The sequence below is a fragment of the Camelus ferus genome, chromosome 17 (assembly GCF_009834535.1).
Source record: "Camelus ferus isolate YT-003-E chromosome 17, BCGSAC_Cfer_1.0, whole genome shotgun sequence".
Classification (NCBI taxonomy): Eukaryota; Metazoa; Chordata; class Mammalia; order Artiodactyla; family Camelidae; genus Camelus; species Camelus ferus.
The window spans coordinates 9,777,744-9,802,456 of record NC_045712.1 but is presented as its reverse complement, the minus strand read 5'-3'; the positions used below and the strand labels follow the sequence as shown (position 1 = coordinate 9,802,456).

Below are 24,713 nucleotides of genomic sequence, written 5' to 3'. Positions count from 1 at the left end.
GCTCTCCTGCCCCTTTGTCAGTTTCCTTCCTTGCCTTATTATTTCTTCTGTCAAAAGTAAACTTTTATTTTCTTGTGGTTCTTGACTCTGAAGCAGATTTAAAGCTACTTCCTATGCTTCCCTTCCCATTTCTTATGTTTAAAGCTTCAGTATTGGTTTCTCATTTCAGCTGTTTGTGTCACTGTCTGTCATGAAGGGGGAGATTTTTCAGGGCACAAAGCTCTGCTGAGACCACTGTCAGCTGCTCTGTGGTTGGAGCTGATGTGGAACTAACTGGAAGTCTCTCAGTTGAGTGTTTTTCTTTTTTTAGTCTCTTAAGTTTTTCTTCTAGTGTTGTGTTAAGATATAATGCACATAACATCAGAGTCACCATTTTAACGTATACACTTCCATAGTTTTTAGTTTATTGACTATCTTGTGAAGTCATCACTGCTTCAAGTTTTCAGGGTTCCTCCTTGTTGAAGCATGTGTCGGTACTTTGTTCCTTTCTATGGCCAGATAATATTCTATTGTAGGGATCGACCATCCTTTGTTCATTCATTCCTTGGTTGATGGACATATGAGTTGCCTCCACTTTTTGGCTATTGTGAATAATGCTGCTATGAACATTTGTGTGTAAGTTTTTATGTAGGAATGTTTTTTTTTTTTTTTCTCAGCTAGTTACCTAGGAGTGGAATTTCTGGGTCATATCATGTAAACTCTGTGTTCAACCTTTTAAGAAACTTTTAGACTGTTTCCCACAGCATCTGTACTATTTTATGTTCCCACTGGAAATGTCCTAAGGCTCCAGTTCCTAGTTTCTCCATATTGTTGCCAACTCTTGTTATTTTCAGTTTTTTGTTTTTTTTATTAAAACCATTCTGGGGCATGTGAAGTGGTCATTATGTCTGACCTGGTTTCTGATGGGATTTGATTAGTTCTTTCCCTCCACCCCAAAACCCTCCTTTCTTCTGTAAAAAAAAGTGGATATTGTTCTTTTCATTTTTATTAGAACTAGATTCTGAAATGAGCCTTTTCTAGGACTCAGGGAATCTTGAATAGTATTTGAAATACTACTTTATGATTGGAAAGCAACATGCTTAGAGAAACTAACTGAACTGGAAAATAGCAGCTATGGCTTACAAGTTAGGATTTACTCTGAGCCTCAAGTAAATATTCTCATGTATAAATTATAGAAACCTATCATTATATGAAAAAAGTCAAAAAGAAATTTTGTAATAAAAATTTGTGTCCCTCTGTGGTTTGGTTTCTTTTCTGTGTTTAACTTTTTTTTTAAAACTCAATACTTATTCTTCATATGCTGTTACCATGATGATTATTCATTTGTAGATGAATCTTGTAAAATCTTTTAAATCCTGTAGAAAAAGCTCTGCTAACACTAGCCAACCCCGTTTTTATTTTGTTTTTTCAAGTGGAAACATCATGGCTCAGGGCCCAGCATTGAAAGCTTAAACAATTATACATTCTTTTTCCTCCCATTCATTAGATGTGATTTAGTATTTAAAGAAATAAAATTGCTCAATTTCAGTTGCAGTTCAGCTGTCTTAACCCTTTCTAAAATTCTGTATATGGCTTTTCATTGTAAACTTTGACAATGTCCAAATCAAAAGCAGTCTATTTTTGTTACTGTCTGGTATAAGATCACCAGCATCACCCATAGACGTGTAATGAGTATTTCTGTTATGTATGGAAATTGGTCTCTGATCTTCAGGAACTTACAGTTGAATACGGAGAGCATTGATGCCAGTCAATACCGTGAATGTAAAGCATTTTCAGCACATATCAGGCAGGAGGAGATCAGTAATTTTAAGGATGGAAGAGGCAACTATGATATAATTGACATGGGAATTTTAAAACATCATTTTCAGATTCATACAGACATCATGCAATAGGGAAACACACCCCCGAACTGATAATTTCTGGGTTAAGAAAATAAGAAAAATATTGGAAGGAGACAAATATTTGTTGACGGTCTCCTGGATGACAAGTTGTGCTCGGAGGTTGATTGTAGGGTATGGTGGATGAGAGCTGGGTCTCTTGGAGTCGGATGGCTTCAATTTGAACCTTGGCTGTAACAACTCTTATTTATGCATTTATGGTGAAAATGAGAGTACCCACAATCCATATGGGTGTCGTGAGGGTTGGAGGGAATCAAATTGAATAACTCCTCTATTTGGTGCCTGGCACTAATGGGCATTCAAATAACATTTATAGTCTTCTTGTCAGAATTGTTTGTAATTACAGTTATTTTAAATTTAATTATTACAATCATTGCTTATGGGAAGTGGTATTACACACATTTTTAAATAAGAAAAAAATGAGGCTTAGATTATCAAAAAATTTTCCTACAGCAGTGGTTCTTACTGGGGGATGGTTTTGGCCCCCCAAGAGACATTGGCAATGTCTAGAGAGATGTCCTTGGTTGTCACAACTTGGGGTGCAGGGTGATACTGATATCTACTGAGTAGAGGCCAAGGATGCTGCAAAACATTCTACACCGCACAGGACAGCCTCTGCAACAGTGAATTATCCAGCCCACACTGTCAGTAGTGCCAAGACTGAGAAACCCTGGCCAAGAGTCATGGACTTTCTAGGTAGAGGAGGAGGATTTGAACCAACTTTTCTGAGTCATACATTTATATTTTTCCTCTTGAAACCATTTCATTTCTTCCTGAGAATCCAAGGAGTGAAATAAAGTGAGTTTTGCAAGCCCATTTAAGATGGTCTCATGGCTTGGGACTCAACTACAGCTTCATGGAGAGGGTGACAGACCAAGTCCAGAGAAACTGAGGTGATGTGGGAGGGAACGCCATCCACTTATTCTTTTCCCATTCATTCGTTCGTGTATTAATTTGATATTCATGTGTTGATCGTTAATTCTCCAAACACTTAGTGAGCACTGACTCTGTGGTCATTGATGGTCCGTATTCTTTCTCATACAGCTTCTCTTCCTCTAGCCAGCGATCTCTCAGAAGTGGAAGAGACCATTTCTGAAATGTAGCGTAAGAAGTGAAAGAAAGAAGATTTAGTCTATGAAAATCCCAGTTAATGAAGTTGTCTCGTTTGAACCCTCACATTAACCTTTGTTGATTCATTGACTTCTCAGATACATTTATGCCACTGGCATCTCCTTGCTAAGAACTGTGTTTGGTCCTGGCACTGTACACTCAAGGAAATCCATCTTCTCTTTGGTTTCCCATAAATCCTTGTATAACCCTCAGAAAGGACTTACAGTTTTATCATTCTCATTACCAGTAAAAATCTTTCTAGAAACAGGAGATGTATTGGTCTGTGTTTCAGATGACTTTTTGAATTGAGGTTAATGCTTGGGGAAGGAGGAATCTTCCTTGGATATTGACTGAGCTCTGTGGTTTACTCTTAATTATTTTAGTATGAAATAGATTGCTGGGTTTTGTGGGAAGTATCATAAAAGACCTAATTTCCCTCAAAATAAAATAAATGCTTGCCTTATAAAAAAAGATTGGAATAAAGCAATTCTGTTTTTTAAAAATGTCTCTATTCTGATAGATTCCTTTAATGACATGAAGCAAGTGTGCACGTGTGCTCGCACACACACACCTTCAAAAAGATAAATCAAAGGCCTTGATGCTCAACAGTTTGTACTTCTATCCCATGAAAACGCAAGAATTATTACTCTTCTTATTGTCATTATGAACTTCATTGACCCAATAGCTCGGTCTTTTTTTTTTTTTTTTTTTTTAAGTTAACCACAAATTTTCCCCTAGTGAGGAAGAGGCCAACAGTTTCCTTGATGCTGGGAAGTCCCTTAGAAGTGTAGATTCATCATGGATGAGCTAGGCTTATTTTTCTGTCTGGTTCTGTTCTAATCGAAATAGAAGAAAGACTCTGTGAGGCAGACGGACCCTGCGCTGTCCAGGAGGAAGCACTGAGTCAGCACCACAGAGCGGTTCCACTGGTCACTCTTGTGTCGTCCAAGCTGTTTCAACAGTTGAAATCTACGTACTACCCTGAGTGACTTAATTCTTCACTATGGGATGGCCAACTCTACCATCTTTCTGAAGTTCCAAAAATATGTAAATCATTGTTATGACCTGTAGTATCATACTTTGTTTCTTGATCAATTTTGTCAGTTTGGTTTGTACCCCCCACCCCCAACTCCTTGGCCCCCCCATGTCGGCAGTTAATTTCTTTGAACCCTCTGCACACTCCTGGCATTGAGACCTCTTTTTGAAAAAAAAAAAAAAATTCTGGCTCCCCTCACCCTTTCCCTGTTATTTATCCTTTACTTTTTTTCTCTATGATTCTTCCATGTCCAACATTGAATACTTTTATTTATGGTTATGTCTCTTTAAAAAAGACACATTAGCCCTTGACATTATTCTTGTGTGTATTCTTCCAAATGGAATTTTGGAAAGTTTACGTACACAAACACAATTAAGAAGGGATAGTTTCAAAATGTGATTTGCTTCTGTAACATGTGAGGGCAAGTTTTTTCATTTGGCCCTAACGCGTGTACTTTCAAATTCTTTCTCTTCTGCTTTTCTGGAGCCTCTGAAGGCTCTCAGAGGGGCCCCAAGGGGCAGAGACCTTCCTCAGCCAGGGAGGGAGTTTTGAGTGCAAGGAAACCATGGGGTGTTGTCTATCCTGTGCAAGGCCAGCACAGTCCTAAGACCTTCCCATGCACATCTTGTCCCTTGAATTTGCAAAGCCCTGAAACAATCTGTTCTGCCTGTTAGAACAATGGGACCATGCTGGGATATACGTGCAGGTCCCACTTCTCTAGTGCACAGGTACTGCTAGGAATTTAACTCTAGGTTTCAAATAAAGCTTGCCATCTTCTGGATGTGTTCTTGGGACAGATGTTACAGGAATCACTCTCTGACTTTTCAAGCTTGTTCTGCTTAAACCAACAAGAAACGGAGTCTATAAAATGACATAATTTCATCTTGTAGCTTTTTCTGACCTTATAATTTCCTTGTGCCTTCTCAGCTAACCAGTGTAGATGGGAAAAATAACCCATCTGTTGCCACATGTTTCTTAATGTCCGCTCTATTTCTTCCCCATTTGCAGTTTTTTTGTTCTTGATTAGATAGAAACTAGAATCTAAAAGTAATCAATATTTTAACAAATATTCACTATTTCCCCTAGAATTTTAAAGGTAACTTGGTATTTTAAAGGTACTCTCAGCTAAAAACAAGAAGCTGTATACAGTCCCCACTAGCTCTGATTATTTAAAGATTTGTTTTCTTTTTCTGGGGTGGAGGGGAAAAGGTGAGGCCTTCCCTGAGTACCTGGTGTTACATTAAATCGTAGCTACCTGTTGGTTTCCTTCATAGTGACTAAGAACATCTTTAACCATATATTTTAATCATTTACTTATTTACTTGTTTATTGTCATCTCTTCCGCTAGACTATACATGCTGTAAGGGCAGGATTAATGTTAATTTTGTTCACTGTACCTCAATACTGCAAACATTCATGATATATAATAGACAATAAATATTTGGTGAGTGAGTAGATGCATTTTTAGAAGAATGGATATAGAGTTACTATAATTCAGCCCATCTAATGTAAACAAGCTATGTGGGAAAACTACCTTGCAAAAACAAATTTTGGGTGCAGGGTATCTGTTTACAGTACTAATAAACTTACTATTTTTTTAACTGAGGGATTCATTTTACTGTTCTTTAAACTGAGAGTTTTTTTTTTTTTTTAGTGAGGAGTTCATCTGATAATAAAATGTTTGTTAACACTGAGGGCCAAGAGCCAACTTATACTTTGAAGTTAAGGATCCCTTCTTGGAAAAATATATTAATGTAGCCCATTAAAAATTTGTGCACACAGCAATAAGATTTATGGACCTTTATAGGTGGACCCTTGAACCCATTTGCTGAGAACTCAGGCTCTTCTCTCTCAAGCTCTGTGTAAAGAACAAACCTCTGGTAGTTTAAAGACAGAGCTCTTTTCCTTAAAGCCCTGTGAACCTATGGACTTGTAATCAAAACCGCAGTTATTGTTAGGTTGGTTCCATGTGTAATTAAGACAGGAAAAAATACCAGCCAGTAAAATGAGTAATGAATGGAAATTGTGACGCCCAGCTCCCTTTTGAAAAGCGTTTTACACATTTCATCCCTTGTCTAGTTCTCCGTTGAAGATTTTTATCGTGTCTGCATATAGATTATTCTGAGTTTTCAACATAAAAGAAAAGCCATTGAAGTGCTTTACCTTTCCTTGGGGAAGCTCCCCAGGAAGGTATTTCTAGCTGGGCCGGATTCTCTCTTAACTTCCATGACTTCCCCCAGCTTGTGGGTGGGTGGTCTTACCGCCTGACTTCTCTTTGCTTTAAAATCCCTATGGTGCATTGCAGTTCTCTGGAGCCATGATAGAGATGACAGCACACCTCAGGCCTGAGGAGCTTGGATGGAATGTTATCACCTTAGTCTGTGGATCTCTCACCTCTTCAGTCTGACTAATGGGGGATTTGGAGCTATAGTGAGGAGACAGTTCACCGAAACCATTATGGCTTTGATGGAATTAATGATCAAATGTTGGCTAGTATTCAAAGCAGATCACGAACTGTGCTTAATTTTACATTTCCCTTGTCAAAGGTAGTTGTTCAACAAAGGCCTTTTATATTGATTAGAGCCAATTAATAAATGGATATGTAGTTTAATTTCTTCCTCACCTGTGGTTGAGTGTGGTAAGTCTTGGTTGTCTACACTGGTGTACATACAGGCAACACTTTCGTGTACTGAGTGCAATAATTAAGGCAGAACACTTTTTGCTGCACTTCTGTGGCGGATAAACCACTTTGATACCTTGATATGGGTCAAAATGTTCTTTATACAGCCTTTGAGGTACTGACCTCATCAAAGCAGTCAGTCTTCCAGTGACCCGTTTCTGAACAGCGTGCACACAATGGTGCTTCTCTGGAGTTAATCTGAAGTATTGTGTATTTAGTACCTAAGCATAGTTATTCTCAACGCCAAAGACTATTAAGACTTGGCTGTGTATTTGATGGTTCTCTCTGCTTAGCAGTTTGGTATATTGGAAAGCTATGTGGTAGATTTTTTTTCCCCCTTGATGTCAATATATATCAAGATTATATTGGGTTTTATACTCAGTAGTAGTTCAATCAGTATTTACTGATTATTTTATATGGCTGCTACTGGAGAGTCAGTGATGAATCAAGCGAGGATAACCATATAAATTTTAGTCTAATCAGATACCTTTGGGAGGCAAAGGTAGCACATTTAGTCATTATTCTATGACACCAAGTGTAAACTGAGGCTGTTTCAGCAAATCTGGGACTTAGGGGTCACTTTAGTGAAAACAGGCATGGTCTTTGTCCTCATGGAGCTCACAGTCAGTGGAAGAGATGGAGGTTAATCCAATAATCAGATAACAAATACCAGTTTATAGCTGTAAAAAATTGTACAAGACCATATAATAAGGGAATTTGACCTGGTCATGGGGTTAGGGAAGGCCTTTCTAAGGAGGTAAGTTTTGTGCTGAGTTCTAATAGCATATTTCAGAAGGAAAAAGCAAGTGCAGAAGGTGTTAGGGTGGGGAGTATGCTGTGTTCCGGGAATGGTAAGACAAGAGTGACTCAGGCATGGGCCTCGGTGCGGGGCATGTGCTGGGTGAGGCCCGGAAGCTTGGTGGAAGCACACCACGCAGGGCCTGGACTGCCCTGGGAAGGATTTAGGTGTCCCCCTGAACCAAAATGGGAAGCCATTACAGAATTTAAAGTAGGGAGGGGGTTAACTAGGTGGATGGGTCATGTGATCAAGTTTGGTTTTTGAAAAGATCTCTTGGGCTCCAGTGAGGAAGAGATTGAGCAGGGATGAGTGTGATAAAGCAGGGCTGGGGCAGAAGGAAACCTGGGGAGAGTGGTGAGATAGTTTTTGTGTTAGTCCAACCCAGAGACTATGGTGACTTTAACTAGGGTGGTAACAGTGGAGTTGGAGCAAATGATTGGACTTGAGAGGTATTTAGAAGCAAAACTCAAAGGGACTTGGAAACAGAGTCTTATAGGGAATGAAGGGGATTTAAAATTCTTTTGTGCCCACCTATAAGAGTGTATGGTTTTCTTGTGTCCAGTCAGCCTGTTTTATACGTTAAAAATGGGAAGCACTGGGCAGAAATCATAGAACAGATAGAGCTAGCCACACTGACTTCTGAGATCGTCCCTGAGTGACTGGAGATAGTTCATGAGAAGTCAGAAACTCAGAAACTATCTTAATTGTTTGGTATCAACAGCGTACTATGTAGCGCATGGCGGAAGTATCCCACAAAGAATGAAGTGTGTCCGGGGAGGCAGAGTACAGCTTTGTACATCCTTATGCAAGAGTTGAACTAAATAGTAGGATCCCAACCAGTATTGCTGTGTCATTGACTTCTTACCCTGATCTCTCCTCAATTAGCCATGACCAAGGTATCATTTAGGACGTTAGAACAATAATTTTCTAAATAATACCCTAGTGCACTGAAGGAGTGAAGGTAAGGATTTCCAGATGCTTCATCTATGGTCAAGGTGCATCTTAGACATTGGACCCAACTAGTTTATTCCATGGCTCTTTTATAAGGCCGTTGCTCATATTAAAGTATGATGTAAGAGAGCTTACGAATTAAAAATAAAAACCCACAGGGTCACGTGACTGTGCAGAAACAACAGGGAACTAAGTATATCTTTCTTTGTAGGCCATGATGTTATGGGTAGAAGACTTTTGCTTTTGCACGTGCTGTAGCATCAGGCTGACACTGTTATTTACATATTTGCCTAGTGACGAAATAGTAGTTGTTCGTAGTAGTTTGCTTCCCCGTCTACACTCTGGGTTGTGTTTCGTTCGTTCTGCCTTTACTGCTGACACGTGGGCACACTTTGTAGCAACAGCTGAACCAGGCCTGTCTCTGGGGCTATCTTGCAATCTTAGTTCAGATGCTATGCTGAGAACATCAACATTTACATTGACATAAGGAACATGCTGGTTACTCCTTGGATATTAAATACCAATTTTGTGGCATCCTAAAATTCTTGAGATGGTACCTTGAATGTTCTTCTAAAACTATTGTTTCAGTGAAATAAGAAGCAGCACAGGGTTTTTGACAGATTTCTCTTTGCTGCTTTTGCTTGGCTCTTTGATCTCAGCAAATTGTGACATTTCTACCCCAGTTTATATAGAGAGATCCAGTTTCCATTAGCAGTCTTTTTTTTTTTTTTCTTGCTTGACCAGAGGTGAAGAATGATGTTGTTAGAAATTTTCTTTTCTTTTTTTTAATTTGTAAAGTTGAGTGTTCTGAGCATATTTATCTAACTTTGGTCTTTCATCCCCAGCCTGGCATTAGCTAGTCAGAAAATTTTGGATATTATGTTTCAAAAGCTTAGTACAGATTTTGATACCACATTGCAGGATTTGATACTGGGAATGACTGAGACCAGTGTTCAGGAATAATTCAGGTGGCTTTGACTGCTACTTGCCAACTCACTACTTGACTAAGCATTGAATCATAATGTAGGTTAAGTGTGGTTAATTTTTTTCCATTGAGTTCTTGAAACTTTATACACATTGAGTTAGATATGTGGCTTAAGTTTAAACTGTGTTTGCCATAAGCAGGGTTCCTTGGCTTGCTGTCCAGGATGCATTTGGACAGACCAAAAAGATCTGTTTGGTGGCAATATGCTCAGTTTTTGAAATTAAATTACAGAGCAGGTAACTCTATTATTTAAAGTATGTTTTAAAAAGTAACTTTTTAATGTACCATTTTTTGATCTCGGATCAAAAGATCAGTTTTAATTCCCTGAAAAGACATGTAATTTCAACATTATCTGTATGATAAGTGCAGCCCATGTGTTACTTTAAGTTTATTAGAGTCTTCTTAGCTTAAAAATCCTTATTACTGACAAGGAAATAATAAAGCCTACCTTCACAGGTCACTGTGAGAGATAAGTAAGATCATTCATTCATTTATTTGTTTAACAAATATTAAGCATCTGCAGTGTACAAGGCACTGTGTTAGACGCTGGGGATGTGACAGAGAACAGCATGAATTCCTTACCCTCATGGGGCTTATGTTCTACTTCCTATTTGTAAAGCACATTATAGATGGTCAATAAATCAGTAGTTCTAATTGTTGCTATCCAACATTTGCCTCAAACTTGTAATCTAAAATATGTTGTTAACTTATTTGAGAATTTTCCAGATTTTGAATTTGAGTTAAATTAGAGATGTTGAAGAATTTCTGTAGGTATAATTGCACATTAATTTTAAGATTCTAAAGCAGTGATTCTGAACTCTGACTGCACATAAGAATGACTGGGGGAACCTTTAAAAAAACTCATTACCAGTGTCAGGAGGCTGTCCTCAGAGATTCTGATACAGTTGGTCTAGTGGGAGACAGCAGCACTGGTATTTTTAAAAAAGCTCCTCAGGTAATTCTAATGGGCAGCTGTGGTTGAGATGTAGTTTTAAAGGTAGGAATCTTTGGTGAGTATTTACAGATTATGGTTAATGATAGATTTGCTATTTGTGTATCAGGATATATGGCTTGATGTGAGAGGAGCTCTGTCATTAACTGTGGATTGAACAATTTCAGTGATCAGTTTCAGAATAAAATACGTGGCTTCAGAGGACCAGTGATGTGGACTGTAGGCAGTGGCTGCCGCAGTGTGTCTGGGTCCCCTTGTCACTTTACCGTGCAGAGCTTGGTATTCTCATCCTTAGAATGAGGGATACAGTTAAATGTCAGTACCAGCCTTTTGCTCTGCTATAATCTATGATTTTAGTGCCCAGTCTGTAAGTTACCTGTTACCAGGATGGTTTCCTGACCTGCTGTCTTGTTCTTCACCTTCCCCGTAGCAGATCAAACCAGTGGTGGACATCCAGCTGAAGCCTGCCAGACCATGATCTGGCCAACAGACAGCTAACTCACTCTTGAGGGAGTTTGAATAAGATACAAACATGACTATAGTCCATGAAGCATGGAAGGATGAGGACTGGGTGGGGAGCTTGATGATAACCTTGGACCACGTATGGACTGAAGCCAACTGTGTAAAGAGAACCTCATAGAGCAGATGTGCAAGATGGGGCACAGATTTCATGAGAATGCACCTAGATGATCCATGAGACAGACAGCAAGGAGGGCTTTGTCTCTGACCTCATCTCAGTTCCCGTCCCCAGGGCCCTGGCTGTGCAATTTCTGTCCTCAGACACCTGTGATGTGGCCTGCTGTGTCTTTATCATCTCTTCTTCCTCGTGCTCCCCTCAATGAGTTTCTGTCCTTTGCGACCTCGTATGCTTTGAGTAGAACATTAGGTTAGTAGAAACTTTGGGGAAACAAATGGGGCAATGATAAAATTAGAAATGGGGTAGGTAGAATGAGCAGAATAGTGCCATGTTGTGGAAGGAATGAGGGTAGTAAGTTAGAGTCTCAGCTCTGTCCCAGAATAGCTCAGTGACCTTCTCCAAGGTGCTTGACACTAGTGGGCTGGTCTAAAACGGGAATGGTGCAATCTCCTAGGGATGGTGTAGTGAAAAGTTAGATTACAGTTGTGGAAATGCTTTGAAAAGGTAAAAGGGCATGTCAGTGAGGGGATTGCCTTGTTAACTGAGATTTGGAGAAGGCAAGTTTTGAGATGTTAGCTCTCAGAGAAAGAGATAGTAGAGAAAAGAGGCTGAATGATAAAATATGCCTGAAGGACAAAGTTTTAAAGTATTGATTTAACTCTAAATAAAGTATTTCTTTCCTTCTGTCCATTTTAAATTTCCACAGCTTGATTTTTCTTTCACTGCTTATTATTTCATCCTTAGAATTTCTAATTATTTCTTGTCTAACTTATCTCATAGGGTTTTTTCTAATACTTTTAGATACAGTTCAATATTTTTCATGAGGTTCTGTTGCAAACATGGGTAAAAGAGTTCTGTGTATTATTAAGTTAATAACAAAAGTTACTATTTTTCTCTGGGTTCAGTGAGGAGCAAGAATTGGGTCATGCATGCAAACAATTTAGCTGGTTGGTTTCCTTCTTGTTCTCTGTTGGCACATCCTAAAATCATTTTGTTGTCTGCCACTCAGTGGGCTGGGGAGACAATGGGAGAGGTTTATGATGGGAATTGTAAGGGTGTCCAGAGTTCAGGGCTGAGGGAAATTGGCCCTGCAGTGAACATTTGGAAACCTGACTCAGACAGGATTTCCTCATCTTTCTACCTTACTCTACAAGATAACTTTTCATTGACACAGTTGAGAAACTGAAGAAAGATAAGGTTAAAAAAAATGAAAGGAAGATTAGATTGGTCATAGGTCTTTGCTATCATTTATGCGTTCATTTACACCAAGTGGAATAATTCTCTGTCGTGGAAGTGCTGTTACATTTCCCAATATATTTGGACTTCAATATCATTCCTTTATTTGGAGCCACTTACAAATTCATTTTATATCAGAGGCAAAAGTATAAGGATTTTTGTAGATTTTACCACCAGAAAGACCTAGGTTATTTTTCCTTGTATTCCAAATTGTTTTCTCTTACTTTAGTGGAAAAGGAAGGTCATCAAATGCTGCTCATAGATCTGACATTGGACCACATGTTGCTTGAATCATTAGCAGCTTCTATGGAGTTACCTTACTGCCAAATATTTAAGATTTCTTTAAAAGGCATGAGGTTTATTATTTCCAGTGATGTATGGATGGAGGATGCAATAGTCTTCTTTTAAGAAATTTACTGACAAGTTGATTAGGGTTTATAGAATTAAGTTCAGTGGAGAATCAGTAATTTTCAGAGGGTGTCTTTATTTTATTTTTATTATTATTATTTTTTTTTTGGTTGGTGTTTTGAACAAAAAGTGAAAATACTTAAGGATCATAGATAAAATACTGTAACAGGGCACTGAAAGAGGATTGCTAGTCCATTATTTTCTAGGGACACATTAACTACAGAAATTTAATGGAGGGCCATTGGGTGTTAAGTGTCCCTGGAAGATACTAGATACTTAACATTGTGGTTGAGTATTGTTTTGTCTGACCTTCTGTCTGTGGGTTAAATGGTATATGATTGCCTCACAGAAACTAGTAGAAGAGTTACATACCTTTGGTCAGGTCACTGTGTGACAGGATAGCTTCTTGATATCCCTCTCGAAAAATCAATTCTCCATTGACCTTTTTTTTTTTTTAATTGAAGTATAGTTGATCTTACAATGTTGTGTTAATTTCTGATGTACAGCATATTCATTCATTTATACATATATGTGTGTGTATAATATAAAAATATATATATTCCTTCTTATATTCTTTTTCATTATAGGTCATTACAAGGTACTGAATATAGTTCCCTGTGCTATACAGTAGGACCTTGTTATTTATCTATTTTTAAATTAATTGATTAATTATTTATTTTTTGATTTATAGTTTGATGCATTCACAGTGTCTGATGACCTGGCTTTGTAGTGTTGTTTATTATAAAGTATAACTTAAGTTTTGATTCATTGACTCATTCAGTAAGTCTTTTCCCATTCTGTATTTTTAACCTGTCAATTTTACTACCATTTTTCTGTGTAGTCTGAAATTTTGGTATCTTTATATCCAAAGAGATGGGCCAGCTATTAATCTATTGGTGCGTTTAGGAACAAGATACAGTAATACTTTCAGGTGTCCCCTCTCAATGGAGTCACATCGAGATTCACTTAATTTTCCAGCAACAGTGTGTAGTAACAGTCCCTTCTCAATGGAGTCACATCGAGATTCACTTAATTTTCCAGCAACAGTGTGTAGTAACACATGCAAAGTATTGCCAACCAAAGATGTTCACCTGAGCCTTGGTGTCTGGAAATCTTTTTGGAGGTCATGCCAGGCCCGTGTGACTGATCTCAGCTACTCAGACTGTACTCCACTCCCCGCTCTCCCTACCCCAGCAAAAACAAGTATGCACCCTAAATCACAAAAGTTAGGAAAAGTTAGAAAAAAAGTTTAAAGAGGGAACAAAAGGGAGGAAAACTTTTCTAGGATAAAGTTTTGTAGTAAATTGGTATAGTATGGCCCAAGGCCTCAGGCATACAAAGAGAGATGTTCACCACAAGACGATGTGACTCAAGACCTCAGACCTACAAAAACACTCTTACCAAGCAGAATATTCCAAGGGCTCAGAGGTTATCTCCTAGAAGCCAGTGAATGTCCATCCTGAAGAGAGGCCTTCCTTTGGAAAGTGCGGGGTTTGAGCAACCCAGGCCTGCTGAGGTCAGTCTTTCCTGCCCACGTGTCTAGTAATATTTTGTTAGATGCTGGTCACTGTGAGTGTTACACTGTGGTGTCTCTGGATTTTGTTACCTCTTTTAAGAAGTATTGCATTATGTCCTGGCAGGCAGTTAATTTACTTGGGGAATCAGCTTGATTCTTTTGAGGTTATTTTTAGTCTTTGTGACAGAGGATCTTGGGTATCCTTATTGTAGGCTTGGTTTATCCCTGGCTCTCAAGGTATGGCCTTTCTGGAGTGTCTACTAAATGCCATATGTGTTTAATGAAGTCTGCACTTTGGCAGGTTGGACCTTGACTGCCCCCAGCCCTTTGTGAGCTCTGAAAGCTGTTCAGTGGAGGGCTTCCCAGTAGAGGTTTTTTTCCTGGTAGTTATTTTCCTCTGGTGTTTGTCTTTGCCCAGCTTTGCAGAATCTCACCCTCTGCTTAGGTATATTGCTCTTTAGCTAAAGATATAGGGAGACCCATACAAAGATTTCTAGATTTCTCTTTTTACATAGCTCATTCCTTTCTTGTACTCTGTCCTACAGATTCCAGTCACCTCATTCTCCCCGAATTCCAACCTTTTCTTCTCAACTCATTGGGGTTGCTCTGCTCTGCTCAGCTTCTCCCTCTGCCTCACAATCTGGAAAGTACTTCTAGACAGAATGCTGATTAGCTAGCTCTGTTGCTCGTTTCTTTTGTTTCTCTTCCTTCGGATTCACAGTCATGAAATGCCTGTTGTTTAGTGACTGAAAACTGTTGTTTCATGTATTTTTTTTCTGATTTTCTAGTTAGTTACAGTGGGGAGAGGTCATCTGGTACCAGTTACTCTGCATGATTGAAAGTGTAATTTTTTCCTGATGTAATTTTTATGTAGTGGTTAAGATCAGGGGATGAGAATCAAAGTTCAGAGTTAGTCTCCAGCATTTACTCTTTTTCATCTTTGGAGGTTTGTTAACGTCTCTCTCACTTAGTTGCCTTATCTGCAGAATGGACATAAAAATATCTAATTCACTAGGGTTTTATGAGCACTAGTTTTAATAGTGCAAGTAAAATGCTTAGTGTAACTTGTGACATATATTAAGGCTTATTCTTTGATGATGATGATGATGATGATGGTAATGAGGGTGGTGGTACTGGGCTCTGTTTGCATCATTAAGTGAGGGTGTTACTGGGAAAAAATGCTATTATATTAGAAAGTCAAGGTGCTACAAGTGTTATGGCAATGAATTGTCTCCGAAGTGTGACAGAATCAAGGAGAACATAGACATTTTCCTTTTCTCTGCTTGTAAGATTGTCAGAGAAGTTACAGAAAAAGTCATTAATGACTTCTAGCCGTGGCGGCTGGAAGAGTTGATGCTTGTTCTGAGATTACTCACACAGCCTTGAGGGACACAAAACTCCCAAAGACTTTGTGCAAAATGCCTTTGAAAAATCAACCTGATTATATCTTTAATGTTTTATTTCTTAGGCTGTGTGACGGGTGTATTTATTATATTTGTCCTCATTCTTTTTGGTACACCTGAAATGTTCCATAACTGTAAACAGCTGTCTTACCCCTTCAAATAATCCTGATGTGCATGTTTAAAAAAAACTATTAAATTAATTATATAAATTGCGATATGATGGATAGGATAGCTCTCACTTAGGTCAAGTTTTAAAATATGTGTAGAATGTTACCATATACCTATACTCGTAATGAACATGTGTGTGTATGTCATGTATGAAAAACGTGGTTTGGAAAGAAACAGCAATTTCAGAAAAGCATTTCTTTTCTGAGGAGAGAAATGGGTGGGAGAGAGAACAGGCAGGAATACTAAACGGTCTTAAATTGAATCTGATATTTTATTTCTGAAAAAATCAAATTAGATATTTGGAATAACATCTTAAGATCTGGATGATGCTTATGAGGGGTTTTGTTAGATTCTTCTCTGTATGTTTGATACATATCTTAAAAACAAATAGAATAACAACAGTGTTCAAGTTGGAACAAAAGCTCTTTGCTTTAGTGCCTTGGTTCATGTTAAATCAAGGCTTTTGGGGATGTTTCTGGGAATGTGATTATAAAATTCAGTTATTGTGTCTTACCCCAAGACTGTTCCAGAATATAAAGTTACGCTCAAGAGTCCAGAATGCTGCTCTGTGTGTGTGTGTGTGTGTGTATATATATATATATTTTTTTTTTAATTGAAGTATAGTCAGTTTACAGTGTTGTGTCAATTTCTTGTGTACAGCACAATGCTTCAGTCATACATGAACATACATATATTCATTTTCATATTCTTTTTCACCATAGGTTACTACAAGTTACTGAATATAGTTCCCTGTGCTATATAATAGGAACTTGTTGTTTATCTATTATATATATATTGGTTAGTATCTGTAAATCTCAAACTCTCAGTTTATCCCTTCCCACCTCCTTCTCCCTCAGTAACCATAAGTTTGTTTTCTATGTCTGTGAATCTCCTTCTGTTTTGTAAATGAGTTTGTTTATCTTTTTTTTTTTAAAGATTCCACATATGAGTGATATCATATAGTTTTAGTCTTTCTCTTTCTGACTTACTTCACTTAGAATGACAATCTCCAGGTCCATCCATGTTGCTGCAAATGGCAGCATTTTATTATTTTTTATGGTTGAGTAGTATTCCATTCTATAAATATACCACAACTTCTGTATCCAGTCATCTGTCGATGGACATTTGGGTTGTTTCCATGTCTTGGCTATTGCAAATAGTGCTGCTATGAACGTTGGGGTGTATGTGTCTTTTTGAATTAAGGTTCCCTCTGGATATATGCCCAGGAGTGGGATTGCTGGATCATATGGTAAATCTATTTTTAGTCTTTTGAGGAATCTCCATGCTGTTTTCTGTAACAGCTGCACCAAACTACACTCTCACCAATATTGTAGGAAGGTTTCTTTTTCTCCACAGCCTCTCCAGTATTTATCATTTATGAACTTTTGAATGATGACCATTCTGACTGGTGTGAGGTGGTACCTCATTGTAAAAGGTATATTTTAAAGTCAGAGAAGTAATGTTAGAGTCTGTGGGCATTGAAATAGGTTCATTTTCTTTTACAAATTGATTTAAATTTTTCTTACAAGTAGCACATGGCTTGGAAAAAATCAAAGAAGTCTGAGTGTTTCAAATGAAAAGTGGCATTTGTTGGCTCCTCTGTTCCTAATCCTGAGTCATTAATAGGTTGAACTTTTAGTAAGATTCACCTTGAAGAGGAAAAAGATATCTATGTATGTACATAAGAACACTATAATGGTTTAGGAAAAGCACCTGCAGTTGTGCAGTTGAGGGTGTGATGGAAATGAAGGTTCACACTGAAGAGACTTTCTAAGTCGTGATTTGTTTTTTTTTTAAACGCCGTGTAAAAGGCTCAGTGTCTCTTGCATTGTTAGCTTGTGTTTCTTTTAACCTTCATTCCTTAAAGGCCCATCCTAAAAAAGATTCAGCCTTGTTTTTTTCCCCTCCATCAAAGACAGCATCTCAAAAATGGTACTAATTTAAGCCCTGCTAAATGTCCAGATGCAGCACCTGGGAAAATGGAAGTTCAGAAGTTCAGGATTTGGAACTGCTTAAGCTAGGATATTTCTTCTTGCTGTGGTTGCAGGTCTGGTTCTAGGAGCTGGTAACCTCTTTCGGGTGGGCATTGTTCCATTGTAACAGATGGCCCGAAGTGTGGACGTGCCAGAGAGTGAGGCCCGAGTGTGAACTTGTCCAAGAAGTTGAGGCAGTTCTCAGAATATCTTCTTCTCCCAATGATAGCCTTGTCATTGCAACTAGGACTTTCTGGGTTGGAAGAGTGAACTCCATGATGCCTGAGAGAAGCCTTTAGAGCTGTGTTGTCCAATATGGTAGCACTGGCTACATGTGGCTGTGGGCACAGGAAATGTGACTCGTCCAAGATGAGATATGCTCTAAGTATAAAAGGCACACCAGATTTTGTATAAAAAAACTTTCATTAATAATTTTTAATTTTGATTAATGTTGAAATAATATTTGGGGCTCACTGGGTTAAATAAGGTAAAATTAATTTCACCTGTTTCTCTTTTTTTAATACGGCTACTAGAAAATTTAAATTTATGTATGTGGCTTGCTTTATATTTTCAGTAAAAAGTGCTGTTTTGGGGAGAATCTTCCCTGGGGATGTACATGAAACTTGGTCCCACTGTCACTTTGACATGACTGTGCACTTTGAAATATGTCAGCTCAGATATGGAATTAAGACCTTGGAATTTTTAAAACCTTTTAAAAATTTTTTTATTGAAGTGTAGTTGATTTACAATGTTTTAGGTATATAGCAAAGCAATTCTGTTTTGTATATATACATACATACTTTTTTTTTCTTTTCAGATTCTTTTCCATTATATGTTATTACAAGAAATTGAATACAGTTGCCTGTGCTACACAGAAGATCCTTGTTGTTTATCTATTTTATATATAGTAATGTGTATCTAAAACCTTGGAGTTTGTAAATTAGTTTCTTAAGAACTTGCAGTTTAAATGTAGGAATAAAAGCAAGAGTAGGATTTTTTTTTGTTTCAGTTGTGAAAGAAGTTTTAGAAACTAAGAACTTTGCAGAGCTAAAAATTCATTCCCATTGTTTTATTTTTAAGCCCTATTTTAAGTTTCTACCAGGACAAAAATGTTCACCCCCTCTTGGGTTCCGATGGCCTGGTAAAACCTCTTTGTGAGCCCAGGGGATGTGATGGAACTGGCACAGGAGAAAATGAACTTGGGCTCCGTGAATGTGCAGGGCTTGCAGAGTCCATTGTCATAAGCCAGCGCAGAGCTTCTGCGGGGAGGCTGGGCGGCCCATCCCCTGCACTTTGGACAGCAGCGCATCAAGACGTCTTTCCAAGGAACCCTACCCGGGTGCAGGAGATTAAAAGCGAAAACATAGAAATAGGAACGTGTAATTAGAGGGCATACATACACACATTCAGTAAGACTGCTTGGCATCTGTCCCTGTGCGTGTGCGTTTTTCTGGAAAAAAGTTAGATGAGGTTTTCCATAACTTTTTTTTTTCCTTAAAGCCTCATTGTAGGATATTTTCCGGCCCTACATTTTTCCAGTAACTTCAGCTCAAAGCTCATAGCAATGAGGCACTTTCTTGTCAAAGGTGAGTCAAAAACGGGAACCTTTTAATTCTGTCCCATGACGCCGGATGTTACAAAGCAGTGCTAGCGAGTTCATTTTTGTCCCCTTCAGTCGTCAGACTTTTAGCGCCTTGCCCTCTTCACCATTGCGAAAGCCGGGAACGCAGAGGGTAGGTCAGTTACTCGCCGTAGAAAATGCATTCAGGAGCGTGCACATGAAGCGGGTTATAAATAGTGCCTGCCCTAACAATGCTGGGATTTTCTCAGCTTCTGGAGACATTGAAGCCTTTGTTTTATGGGTCGCTGCCCTCTCCCCCACCCTCTAAGCTTGAGTCATAAAGCCCAGAAAACTAATGAAGTTGCTGAAACCTAAAATCGAATGGGCAGGATGTCTGGGGAACAGTGAGAGATGGCAGAAACCTGGTGCTCGGACTCGAGGTGGCCGCTCTGCTGCAGTCCTGCAACTTACTCGCTTTCCATTAAATTGTTTCAGGCCCTTGAATCCATGGTTTTCCTTCAATAGAAATTAGACTTAGATTGAAAAAATTAAAAGAAACATAAGTGTATAGCAACAAGGCTAATATTAGCTCCTGAATTCTCCATGTAGAATAGGAAAGAAAAAAAATCTATCCATGAAAGCAAAGTACAAGCCACATTGTCTTGATGGCGTGTGTGTGTGTGTGTGTGTGTGTGTGTGTGTGTGTGTGTGTGTGTACATGTATAGCCATAGAACCAAGAGTGGCTTTTGCAATTAGTAGTTGTTTTCAACCATTTAAGGTAAAAACAAAAATAAAAACCATACACCAGAGACCGTATGGCTCTCACAAAGCCTAAAATATTTACTGCCCTTGGTTTAGAATGTGCTTGCTAGATAACATGATAACTTGATGTATAATCAAGTAAAACTTCTTTTCTTGGATTTGATTAATTCACCCAAAAAATATTTCTTGAGTATTTGTTCTGTTCCTAGCACTGTTCTAGATACTAGGGAATAAAGTTAAAAAAAATAAAGATATTCCTGTCTTCACAAAGCTTACCTTCCTGTGGAGGAAGAAAGACCAAACCTGAGCACACCCAGTGGAAATAGGAAACTGGAAGATTAAGTCCCGGGCGGACAGAGCGGCTGAGTGTGAGATGGGGCACAACAGAGGGAGCTGTGTGCCTCGCCCTCTCCTCCTCCTTCCGTGGGCCGTGCTGTGAAACGGTGACTAAGTTATTTCCCAGACTTTGCGTTCACCCCCATCCCCCTCCGCCCACACATAAGCACAAAACGTTGTTTGCTTTTCCCTGTGATTTCCTTATTTTCTATGTTATTTCTTTCCCCAGATCTCTTTTAGCCCCAACTGAAATTCATGATTTCAACTCAAGCTCACTGAGTCCTAAATTAGGTTGGTCTTCACCAGGAATACTTATTTCCATCCTTCCCTTTCAGTCAGCTTTTCTGTGTCCTTCTACTTAAGGCTAGTTGCTTGTATGTAGCATATAGTTGGGTTTTGAACCTAAGTCTTTTATGCTTCCTACCCCCCTCTCTTCTGGAAATAGGGGTCACGATTTGTTTTACTTCTTCTAGCATCAAGGCCCTTCCCCAGACCTGATGCTCTCTGAAAAGCCTGCATTTGGTGATTTGCTCCTTAGCGAGTTTAATTAACCACTGTTGGTTTTATTTTGAATCTGTCCTGTTGCTGGAATCCTTTGTGGCACTACCTGACCATTAATCCTGCTCTCCTGAGCATGTGAGTAGTGGAGTGTGATTTCTGTTCTGGTTCCGAAGATGCCCTCCCCGGCCTGCACTCTGGTTCGCAGAAGGACCAGAGCTTGGACAGAAGGCCACGAAGGACAGACACACAGGCCTGGAATTATCCTCTTACAGAACAGTCACCACATGCGTGTGAACAGCTAAGCAAAGGTCAGAATATGAGCAACGTTATTTATGGCTCAGTGAGCGATTTGATATTTGAACTCCGTCATCGTTTGTCAGAACATTGGTATTATTAGTGCTGTGCCAGGCTAAGGACCGTTAAAAAGTGATTTGCGACAAACTCAGGGGAAAAAAAAGGCGTAAAAAGAAGACAGTTTAGATGTATCCCAGGAAATTAGAGCCCTGCACCTGCCTCGGAAGTAGTTCTGTTATTCCTGCTGCTATCAGGCTTGCTTGCCTCTTAACAAGAATTTCTCTCCAAGTCAGTTTTGTTACCTTTAACCAGGGTAGTACTCCCAGGATGAAGTTAATATCTGTAGCACGCATGTAGGATGTTGGCTTATTAGAATTTACGGCAATTGCTTCCTATAGGGTGTGTGGTTAGTTATCAATTTATTGTCTCTCAGGTTTATTCACCCTCTGTTACCTGCTGTGTGACAATGGATCTGGATTCTGAATGTTTTTCCTGTGCCGACTGGCCTGATATTGAGCTTTGTCAGGTGAGGGCCCTGGAGAGACATTACAAGAGGAAGGCGGTCTCCTTCCTGCAGCAGGTGTGTGCGCTCACCTGGCTTCTGCTCCTTATACCTGCCATTTGTATATTCTTTAAGGTTCTATTTACTTCTTACTAGCTGTTATAGTTAATAATTCCTTATATTAAACTTTCCCCATTCAAAGTACTGCTGTGTGGTTCCCCTCTCCTGACTGGACCCAGAAGGATACAGGGTCCCATCAGCAGAATTAGGTTCTGTTCTTACAAGAAGTAAGTAGGTAACAGAGTCTAAAGGATTTGTACAAAGGAGCATGAAATAAGAATGTATATGCTCGTATACATTTCTTTGTGTTCTTCTGGTTGAATGACCAAGTCTTAGGAAAAACTGGAAATCTGCAATTATCTGTAGTAAAGGAGGAGGTTCATGGTTCTGATGAGCCGAGAGTAAACAGTTCCACAGAAGATGGTGTCTGACAAACTGAACGTTCTGCTTTCTGTGAGAGCTTCAGGATGTGTGGACGAGGCTGCTGTGGGACCCAGCGGTAAGTGGTACAATTCAGTTCCTGGGGATTGTCTGCAGAGCTGTGATATCTACACTGATAATCCGAAGTTGATTAAATGTCCATGTCAAGTGTGTTTCCTTCTACCCTTGTAGCATGTGATAGGGTTGCAAGCAGTTGCTCTTTTGTTCCCCTTTTCTGTGTGAGTGCTGCAGCAGTGTGATAGCAGCAAGTGTAGGACTCAGGAAAAAAGAGTAGACTAGACTAAGGTGCCCTGAGGATTATCAGGGCTGATTCCTCCCATTTTGGGATGAGCAAACTGACCACAGGTGAGGTTAAATGCCTTCCTCTCAGGAGTATGCATCTAGTTAGAGAACAGAAGAATACACCAAGATACATTTTTTTTTTATTCCTAGTCAGTTTTTTTTCCCACTTCCAATCTATTTACTTTCAAACCTGTAATGATTTATTTTCTTTTTGGGGTTTATTTGTTTATTATTTATTTTAATGGAGGTACTGGGGATTGACCCCAGGACCTTGCACTCTGCCACTTAAGCTATGTCCTCCCCCTATTTTCTTACATTTGTACTTGAAGCCTCCAAAAATACAATATGTGCTTTATTAAAGAATATTTGAGTCTGAATACATTAAAAAGATAAAGCAGAAAATGCCTTGAGTAGGTGCATTGTTTTTTGATTAAAAATATTTTATTGAAGTGTAATCTATTCTGAGGAAAGGGCACTCACTTGTAAGTGCAGAGCAAGATGAATTTTTTAGAAACTAGACTCCTGTTATTCAGCTCTGAGATCAATCAGTCAAATGATATCTGTACCCCAGATGCTCCCTTCTTGGGCCCTTTAATCGTTCCCCGCTCCCAAGAGTGGCCACCGTCCTGACTCCTAACAGCATAGATGAAAGTGTGCCTGCTTCCTGCTTTATAGAAATGGAATCAGTCATACAGTCATACAGTAGGCCCTTGCCTATGCTGGCATCTGTTGATCATAATCACATCTGAGACATTCATCTGTGTTGCTGTGGGTGATTGTAGTTGATTCATTTTCATTGTTATATGGTATTTCACGGAATAAATCTAACTGCAGTGTATTTATCTGTTCTCTTGTTGATGGGCATTTAGGGAGTTTTCTAGTTTGGGGCATTTACCAACAGTGCAGCTGTGATCATTTGTCTCTGCAATTATTTTTTAATGTTTGGGCATTAAGAGATAGGGAAACATGAGGCCAAGGGCACAAGCTTGGAATTAGACAAACACATTAACTTTGATCTTAAGTCAAGTTGTTTACATCCTTGAGCCTTCTCCTGATTTGGAATGGGCGTGCTAATTCCAGTCTTGCAGGGTTTTGGAAAAACTTGTGTGACATCATAGGTGCTCTACGTTGTATTTGACACATTGTAAGTTCTCAAAGGATGGAAGTTGCTATTTTTCAAATTAAGCTTTTATAAATAGTAGCAAAGCACCAGCATAATTTACCGTTTCTTTCTGTTGCTTGTACACAGTGTTTTCGGGTTTTGTTTTGTTTTTTTCTTTTTTTCAGAGCTTGCCCATGCTTTATTTGAATCATCCTTTCTCCCCTCTCCCTTCCCCTATGCTACACTTATTACTTGCCTGTTGTAATCCAGGTTGGGGGCAGGGACTGAAGAGAAGTTTTTACCAGACATCATTCTTGAGTTTTCTTCTCAGTTTTTGCCTTGTAGGCTCACCATGATAACACGATTTGCTTACTGTTTTTTTCTTATTTTGCCTTCATCAGCTCACCTTGTTTCACTTTGCTTTGCCCAAAGATGTAGAATCCTTACAATAAGGGGTTTGTATGCCTGCACCTCAGTGACCTGGGCAACCTGTGAAAAATGAGGAATCAACAGTTTCATTCTGTAATTCAATAACTGTTTACTCCTTCCGCCAGATGGTGTGGTGGAAGCTGTGTGGGGCTTAAAGGCAACAGTCAAATCCTGCCTCTAGAAAATACATGTTATAAGTACCATCAGTAACATACTCGCCTTTATTTATAATCGGCCCAAAGCTCAGATTACTTGCCTGGGTGCCAGCTAATAAGTCAGTCAGTGAGTATTGACTCTGTGTTCAGCCTCAAGCAGGCTTTCCTCTGGAATGCACATTTAGTTGGACTTTCAGGAAAATCATTAACTCATCCCAACCTAAGGAAGCTCTGTAAATGACTAGAGATTTCAGGATTATGTTTGTATAGTTTCAAAGGTTGAATATTGAGATAAAGGATAATTTAATAAGATTAGCTAGCATCCTTCATTAATCTGGAGCTATTTTAATGAAAAGGAAAAAAGAGAAAAGGGCAACCTGTTTGCTTCTTAGAAGAGTCATATGTCAGTTTTGTTTATAAATTATGTTTAATCTACTTTTATTTAGGTTGGATATATGATAAATTTCAAGTAGGTAATATTAGCAGATCAGAAGAGGTAAAAGAAAACAGTTGTGGACCAATCATGCATCATTTT

At 38.9% G+C, this 24,713-nt stretch overlaps 1 protein-coding gene across 10 annotated transcripts in view; it reads left to right on the top strand.

The window, feature by feature from the left end:
* MITF (melanocyte inducing transcription factor) overlaps positions 1-24,713 on the top strand; it is a 209,513-nt gene that overhangs the window by 56,002 nt on the left and 128,798 nt on the right. The window contains exon 1 of one of the 10 annotated variants that reach the window (XM_032458094.1): positions 21,278-22,268. The exons of the other annotated variants lie outside the window; for them this stretch is intronic. Within the exon in view, the coding sequence (XP_032313985.1) occupies positions 22,237-22,268 (32 nt within the window). The 5' untranslated portion in view covers positions 21,278-22,236. Of the gene's footprint in view, positions 1-21,277; positions 22,269-24,713 lie in introns of those variants that run through there. 10 annotated transcript variants of the gene reach the window in all.